General features: G+C 59.0%; 1 protein-coding gene across 1 annotated transcript; it reads right to left on the bottom strand.

Annotated features, from left to right (window-relative positions):
- Positions 1–4,276: 4,276 nt before the first annotated feature.
- On the bottom strand, positions 4,277–5,335 carry C2CD4D (C2 calcium dependent domain containing 4D; the record flags this gene model as incomplete). The annotated part of the gene is made up of 1 exon (XM_079762118.1): positions 4,277–5,335. The coding sequence occupies one exon, from the start codon at positions 5,333–5,335 to the stop codon at positions 4,277–4,279; it is 1,059 nt and encodes a 352-aa protein (XP_079618244.1).
- Between the last annotated feature and the right edge of the window lie 3,159 nt (positions 5,336–8,494).

The raw sequence follows: 8,494 nt of genomic DNA, 5'->3' as shown, positions 1-8,494 counted from the left end.
CGCCCGCCGCCCCCCCCCCCCCGCCCCCCACCTGGCGCACGTGGCACCTGGCGTGGAGCGGGCAGGCAGCTGTCCCTTCCTCCTGGGCCCTCCCATCTCGCCATCCTCCACTCCTGCCCGGCCCTGGAGCTTCAGGCTCTGCTGCCATCAGCACCTCTGTTCCGGGGCAGCTCCCAGCGTCTCCCCAAGGCTGCAGCCGGAGGGACAAAGGTTAGACCTAGGTTAGACGTAGAGGAGGACTTTCCGACTCCCCAGAGAGTTGACAAGGAGATGGGGAATGAGGAAGAGCGAAGTGGAAACTTTTGGGGACCTTCTCATACGAAGAGTCTGAGGGTGTGTGTTTGTGCCTCTCACTGTCCCCATGTCCTTTTGGTAAATGCATAACCCACGCGTCTATGTGCACTTCTCCGCACAGAACAGGATGTTGGTCTGCTTTGGGGCTCTGTCCTTGGGCAGGCTTGGAGTAAGAAGCAAAATTCTCCAAAATACGCCTCCCCCCCCTGCCCCCCCCTCCCCAGCGCCTTCTGGTAGACAAGGAGAGCCAGCGCGAGGCAGAGGGCTGGGTGCGGGCATGATGCCCTGCTCTCCCTTCCCTCTGATGCCTGGCGTTGCTTCCATCCACGCAGTCTCCTCTGTCTGTCTCTCCCTGCAGGCCCTCCCTGTCCACGGCACTTCCGTTTTCTGTCCTCTCCAGCTCTTCCTTCTCTGTCTATCCTCCTCTTTAAGCCCCTCTTCCTCTGTCACTCCGGGTCTCCCGGGCGCTTCCCGACTTCCCAACTGTGGACACTGGGCGAGAGCATGCCGAGGGCCTGGGGATGGGCACTTGGCTCGGGAACTATGCCAGGCAGCCCTGCCCACCCCAGATACCACAGGCATGGCTGCCTCTCACGGCTGTGCCACTTGGTACCACTGTGTGGGATGGGGAGGCAGTAAGGGGAGGGCAGGGGGTTGGAAGACAGGGTCCTGGCCTCTAGGCCTAAGTGAGTCACATGCTTCTTAGACATTCTCATGTCTCTACCCCTTTCCTGCCCTAAGCATGAATGACTGGGGTTCTTCCTTCCCAAGGTAAGAAGGCACCTCGGTCATCCTTTCGGGAAGTCCCCGCTCATGCCTACCCTTCCTCCCTCCTGCTCCAATCACAGCCCCTTTTCTAGATGAATCAGACCTTTCAGAGCAGGGCAGTGGGTATTTCCTCCTCAAATACATTCGAGAGAATCATTTCACCCCCCCCACGTGCCCAAGTTCCCTTATCAAGCTGGCATCTCAACCAAGGGGCAAGCAGCCTGGGAGGGGGTGGAGGGTGGTGGTGGCGGCTTGGAACTGGGGAGCAGTCACCAACTTCTCTTTCCCTTCCTCCCCACCCCTAAACCACAGAAACCACTTGAAGCCTAGTGCAAGCCTGGCCTTCTAGGGAGGGCCTGGGGCCGCGAAGGTGGAAAGTGTGTGGTCCTGGACAGCCATCCTTTGAGGCCCACCCTCTCCGGGAAGCCTGATCCAGCGGTGAGGGACCAGCTTTCTCGGGGTCCTCTCTAGGAGGTCCATGCCTGGGGAGGCCTCAACCAACTAGAACGACTCAAGGAGGGGGTGGTACCCCTCCCCGCTCATCCATTACAAAAAGGACAACCCAGTCCCTGCAAACATCTATAGATCTCACAGCCTCCACTCCTCCCCCCTCCGTCACAAAGGCCACTGCGGGTGGAGGGAGCAGCTGGAGTTTGACCCCAGCTCCTGGCCCTGAACTTCCCATGGTGACCTGACTAGACCACTCATCTTTCCATTAACATGTGTGGTCACTTAGGCTTGGACACAGCAAGGAGGGTTGACAAGCAGGAGCCAGAAGAGAATAAGAATGTGTCCTGCCCTACCCGGTTTGGCTCAGTGGATAGAGCGTCAGCCTTCTGACTCAAGGGTCCCAGGTTCAATTCCGGTCAAGGGCATGTACCTTGGTTGCAGGCGCATCCCCAGTAGGGGGTGTGCAGGAGGCAGCTAATCGATGTTTCTTTCTCGTTGATGTTTCTAACTCTCTCTCCCTCTCCCTTCCTCTCTGTAAAAAAAATCAATAAAATATATTAAAAAAAAAAAAAAGAATGTGTCCTGCCACTCAGTAGTCCTCAGTTACAAAAGGGGTCTGACTTGCTTGTGTTTGGAGGCAGGAGGGGTTCTTAGGGCCTCATCTGCCCCAGGGCATGTTTCTGCGGGTGAGCTGGCCAGGAAGTTTCTCCAGGAACATTGTGGCTCCCATCACAGGGGAGTTCGCCGCAGTGAATACTGAGTGGACTGCTCCTCAATGGGGTGGACTTGAATTCTACCTCATAGCCTGCTCTGAGTGGGAGGGGGAAGGGGCTGTGGGGGGCCTGGGTGGGGCTGCAGTGCTAAATCTCCCCCGCAGCCAGGCGGGTCCCTAGGCAAGTTTACGTCCCCTCTCTGATCCAGCTCCTCCGTAACATGGGGATACACCTACCTAGTCACCGAGTGGGTATGACAACTGGGATAACAGGTAAAATACAGGACCCCCCTCCATTCCTATAATCATCCCTTCTTCTCTTGATCTGACACCCCTTTCCTATGCCCCTTTCCCCCTTTATTTTTCTCCGTGACATATCACCCAGTGACATTTTTTTACGTTTAATTTATTTTGTATCTTGTCTGACCCCCTCGTCTGATTTGACCACAGCTGTACCCTATGCCTATTACCTCCTAGGCCCTCCCTAAGTATTTGTTGGAGAAATGCGTGGACGAAGGTTAAATGACTTGGACATTTCTTTCCAGTTATTTTCCAATGGTTGTTACAGGGAGATTTGGGGCTGAAGCAGAGGCAGGACTAGGGATAGAGTGAGGCTGAGGGGTGGCCTTCTCAGGCTGAGCCAGTTGGAAGGTTGGAAGGAGACCCCTTTCCGAGTGACCTGGTGGGGGAAGTGGTAGCTGGCACTACAGTGAAGCGACTCTGGGTTCGATCCTAATTCTACTTCTCATTAGATGAGTCAAGTCCAAGGTCACATTGAACACAATAGTACTTAACCCTCAAGGGAGTTGCCGGGAGAAAGAAATGACTTTGATGACTTTACAAGTTGGAACAGTAGTTCTTCGAAGGGTGATATAATCTTGTTGGTTAATGCTACCACCTGGTGGACACCTGGAGCAAGCCATGTCCCTGGCCTAGGAGGCCTAGGGCTGGGGATGGCGGCGGGGGTGGGGGGGGGGGCGGGTACTCAGGGGAGGAAGAAAGAACTGGGGAGCCATCTGAATGGAGAGATGTGCTGAGTTAGCATTACACATGCTGAGGTTTATCAGGATCCAGCAGGCTCCGCCCTGGTTCAGGACTCTATGAAAAATGAGAAAGGGCCCACGGTGAGGGCAAAAGAAGCTAAGTTAGGCGAGTACCTCCCTCCTTCCCTCCTCCAAGTCTGGCCTGAGCCAAGAGGAACCAGCTCTAGGAAAAGTGGGGGGGGGGGGGGGGGGGGAAGAGAGAGAAGAAGGTCACTGCTGACGTCAGAGACATTCAGGTAGGAGGTAAACACAATCTGACCTACATTCAGTCATCCATCTGCCACACCCTCCCCTGCTCACTGGGGTGCCCTTCTCCGGGCATCCCCCAGCTCTCACACTCCAGTAGGACTCCCCGCTCTCCCAAGATCTTAGTTCCTGAGACATCATGTTTTGGTCATTCGGTACCCAGCGTGTGGAAGGGAAAGGCAAGAGAGAGGGCTCCTACAGGCACTCCCAAGACAGACATTCCCTCTCTCTTCAGGTCAGATGTGGCTGGAGCAGGGAGGCGGGTGGGTTGATTTCCCCCTGTGCAGCCCCAAGGAGCCCCTAGGGGAAGGTGACTTATGTTGGTTTCAGTCACAGGACGTTTTCTGGAGGGACTCCGTGATTAGAGCGGCCCCTGACAGGGTGAGGGCCTTGTTGGACAGGGACCCTAGTTCCTCCCAGGCTCACACCTGCTGAAACTAGCACCCGTGTTTCTTGGGGATGGAGCCTGGGACGCTGCATGTTTAACAAGCGACCCCCCCGGGTTTCTGATGTCTGGTTATGCTGATGCTCTTCCAAGTTTCAGGTCTGCCCCAACTAAGACAATCTGAATGAGCTTCTTCCAGGGCAGAGGGAGGAGGGTAGCTGCAGACCTGAGCGCGTGCAGGGTGCCCACAGCGGCGATATCCCACTGGAGACCAACAGGCCTTTTATTACCAAAAATAAATACATGCCAGGCAGAGGGAAGAAACGGAGGCTGCAGGCCCAGCGGAGAGCTCCCGAGGAAGAGAGAGACGGTCTCCGTCTACAGGGTGAGGTGGGCAGGCGCCAGGGAGCCCCCTAGACCTAGCCCCCCACCCAAGGGGGGCAGCAGGGCCACCAGGGGCGTCTCACACGCCCCCAGCAGCACATCCCGGCGCAGCCCCGCGCCCCGGTCCAGCACCTTGGCCCTCAGGCTGCGGGCAGCCAGGTCTGGCGGGCTGAGCCCGTCGAAGAAGAAGTCCTCGTTGAAGATGGGGTTAGCGCAGCACCTGACCACGCGGCTCCGCTGGCCCCGCGGCCTGAGGCGGGGCCGCAGCCCCAGCACCACGAAGCAGCCGCCGCCGCCGCCGCCGGGCCCGGCTCTGCAGCGGGGCAGGCCCTCGGCGCTGACCAGGCGCAGCCGCAGGCGCCCGGGCCCGGCCTGGTACTCGGCGGAGAGGCGCAGCTGCCCGCCGCGCGGCCCGAGGCGCAGCACGCTGTCCCGCGTGGGCCGCAGCTGGCAGCACAGCACGTCCAGGTGGAAGAGCGGCGGCGGGGCCGGCTCGGCGCGGCGCGGCGCGTGCGGGCTGGTGTCGGCCGAGCTCGCCTCCTCCGGGGACCGCGAGTGCGGCCGGGGCGCCCGGGCCCGGCCCAGAGGTGGCCGCGGGGAGCCGAAGGGCGACGAGTCGGGCGACGAGGCCGTGTCGCTGTCGGGGGCCCAGCAGAGGCGCAGGTCCGGGGCGGAGACGTTCAGCCGGGCGGGCGCCGGGGGCCGCGTCCCGGGCGCGGGCGGCCGCGCGTGGAACAGGGACTCGCGCCGGCGCGTGTGCGGGCTCTCGGGCAGGAAGGGCCAGCCCTCGCGGCCCGCCAGGTGCGGCAGCGAGCAGGCCGCCGGGAGGCCGCGCCCGCCCGCCGCGCGCCCGGCCTGGGGCTCGGCGCCGCCGGGGTCCGGGAGCCGCGGCGGGATGAAGAACTGCGGGATGCGGTCGGGCGTGAGGACGTTGGGGCAGGCGCGCTCCGCGGGGCCCGGGGCGCGGCGCTTAGGGAGCAGGCTGCGGGGCGCCCACCGGGCCCCGGGCTCCGCGGCCCCCACCCGGTAGCCAGCCTTCTCCAAGAGCCACATGCGGCGGGCGGGGGGATGGAAGTGCGGATCCGGAGGCCCAACGGTTCCCGGTGCAGCGTCTCGGCGGAGGCTGGGGAGCTGGGCTGGGCGCGGGGAGAAGAGGAGCCGAGGTGGGTGATGCTGGAAAGCACACCGTCCCCCCGCCCCCCCCCCCTCCGCGACCTCTCCCGGCGCCCAAGGCGCGCACGGGGCCCCCCCCTATCTGAGCAGGAAAAACCAAGGATGGCAAAGTCTGGGACCCGGGGAGAAATGGAGGGAGCCCTGGGCTAGACACATTTTCAGATGCAGGCCTTGGGCTCCCCCCTGGGCACTAACGATGTCCCCCACTTCAGAGTTAGGAGGCCCCACACATCCACTACAGCTCCCGACTCCTATTAGGAGACTGGAGTAACACCCGTTTATCCAGAGCGCTGTCGTCCTAAACAGGGGCCCAGGCCCTGAACCCCATTCATGTACGCACTCCCCCTGAAAGGGCGCACCCACCTCCTCTCCCCGGCCCATTCCCATGCCGGGCCTGCTGCAAGGTCGAATCTGGAGGCCTTCGGGAGCCCACAGCTGCCGTCCCAGGCCCCACCGAAGGCTTCTCCAGGCGGAGCCATCCTTTGGCCGCAGCCCCACCAGCCTCCTCGGGCTCCCCCCTCGCCTTCCCGAGTCGCTGCACACCTGGCTGCTGCCCTGCGAGCACCCGGGGCCTGTCCTAGGAGACGCACCCCCGTCCCCGCCCGTGGGCACAGAATCCCACCCGCCTGAAGCCATGAGGTCCGGCTCCCCGCCTCCCAGCCCCACGGCATCCAGAGTCTGCAGGGCGGGCCCGACCGCTGGGCCGCCCCTCCCACTCTCCTCTCCTTTCTCCCCGGGAAACCACGGAGCACAAAGGCGGTATTGATTCCCCGCCACCCCCAGCGGGCTCCCGGAGGCCCCGCCACCTCGCGCTCCCCGCACCCCCGCGCCGCACCCTCGCGAGCGCGTTTGCCCACTGTCTGCCTGGCAGACTGAGCCCACCGCGGGCTCGGTCGGGTGCCCGGCGGAGTGCAGGCCTCACCTTTGGGCCGCCGCTGGGTCTGGGCCTCAGGCCGGGAGGCGCTCAGAGCCCCGGGGGAGCAGCTTCCTCTTCAGCTTGCTCCCCCAGCCCAGGCCTTCTGGGAGGAGCTGGCAGGGGCCGCCGTTGCCTACGTACGACCTTTTTTTCCTGGATAAACAGCGCCCTGTCTCTGTGACCATCAGCCTGGCCTTCTTAACTCCTTCCTCCAGCCAGGTTTGTAACAGCGAGCCAGCCCTGTTAATAACTGCATACTTAAATCACAGGGGGAAAAAAATGTGACCAAGACCATAAAGGAAAAGTATGGGGTGCTGTGAAACTGTACGGCCGAAGCCCCTCATTTATATGATGGGGTGTCAGGGAGGGCCTCCAGATCTGCAGGATGAGGGGTAATAATGGTCCAAGGAGAGGAGAGAGCTCATACAAAGATCCTAAGGAGGAAATGAGCTTGATTGGAAGCCTTTGAGAGACAGAAGGATGGTGGGTATGTCTGGGGTGCAGTTGCTGGGCCTGGGCTCCTTGGGAGTTGGGGAGGGCTTCAGGGAAGAGGGAGGTGGCCACCAGGGTGCAGGGAGGTGAAGCCCATAGCCATGGCCACACACATCACTGCCGGAAACCAATTCCAGCAGGTAATAATTACAAGGGCCGAGCCACATATGTAATTACCTGTTGGGACGGCTGGAGGGCATCTCTCCCAAACCTGAATAGGACATTCCCCCAAACCTAAAGATTTGTATATAGGATTGTGAACTGCCAGACAGCTCAGAGCATCTTAAATCTGCATGTTATTGCCTCCTGTTGGCCAAACACCTGAACAGCTGTAGGCTATTTCCCCAAACTGACAAGGCTTCTGTAAACCTTACCCTTTGAAGTGTATTATCTCCACCTTGTCTTAGGACAAATTGTGTTAATAAATAGCAAGGGGTCCTTAGACAAGGGGTAGTCTTTAGTTCCTTTAGTTGAAGCTCCTCGGACCCCCAATGCCTTTCAAAATTATCTTTCGTCCTTGGACTCCTTCTTAATCTACGCATCAGCTCCCTTCTCCAGATTGCAGCACCCCCTTGTTAATGCTGGGACAAGGATCCTGGCACATCACATCTGCAAAACCCTCCTTGCTGGAATCTTGCCTTGGCTTCTATTGTCTTGTTCTCCCAGACAGAGTGACTTGTAGTGACTAGTTCTCTGAATTACATTGGCCCAAGGAAAAGTGACCAGGCTCAAGATTTATGGACATAGACACTGAGGACAGAGCGGGTTCCATCAGTAGTCCAGGGCAGGCTTATCTGTGCGTCCCCTTCCCCCATCCTTGGCAAAAGGCAGTTAAACATAAACATGGAGGATGTCCCCTCCTTCCCTCCTATCCCCATAGGCAGGTCCTAGGAAGCACAGCCCACCACTGGCAAAATGAGACCCTCAACTTACACCCCAGGCATACCCACCATCCTTCAGCCTCTCAAAGGCATCAAGCTCATTTCCTCCTAAGGACCTTTGTATGGGCTCTCTCCTCTCCTTGGACCATCATTACCCTTCATCCTTCAGCTATGGAGGCCCTCTCTGACACCCTGTCATATAAATTAGGGGCTTCTGCTGTACAGTTTAACAGCGCCCCATACGTTTCCTTTAGGGCACTGATCACATTTTTTCCCTGTGATTTATGTATGCAATTATTTAATGTCTTACTAGACTGTAAGCATCACGAGGACAAGACAGATATTCAGTCAGGATTTGTTGAATGAATTCATGATATTAAGCAGATTTGTACCTGAATCAGTTCATTCCTTCATTCACTGGACTAGATGCTGGGGATAGATAGAAAGGGGAGGAGCCTAAGGGGAGAGACATTCAATAAATGTGCAAACAACAGTAACAAAAAAGATGGTGAGATGCAGGAGATAAACAAGATGATTATTTTAACATCTGGTACTTGAGAGTTTAGAGGAAGCAAGCATTTCTTTTGTGGAGATTGGAGATTCGTGGTGAGCGCCTCCCCCTCCCCCGGCCCTCCATTCCTGTGGCTCCTGACACAGCTCAGCTTGGGTGTCGTGTCTGGGAAGGGCGGTCTACATGCAGTGCTATGGCCAAGAACTCATGGCTTTGGCATCAGTCAGACAGGCTGGGCT

The sequence above is a fragment of the Cnephaeus nilssonii genome (assembly GCF_951640355.1).
Source record: "Cnephaeus nilssonii genome assembly, chromosome: 21".
NCBI classification, from domain to species: domain Eukaryota; kingdom Metazoa; phylum Chordata; class Mammalia; order Chiroptera; family Vespertilionidae; genus Cnephaeus; species Cnephaeus nilssonii.
This window is presented reverse-complemented; position numbering and strand designations above follow the sequence as displayed.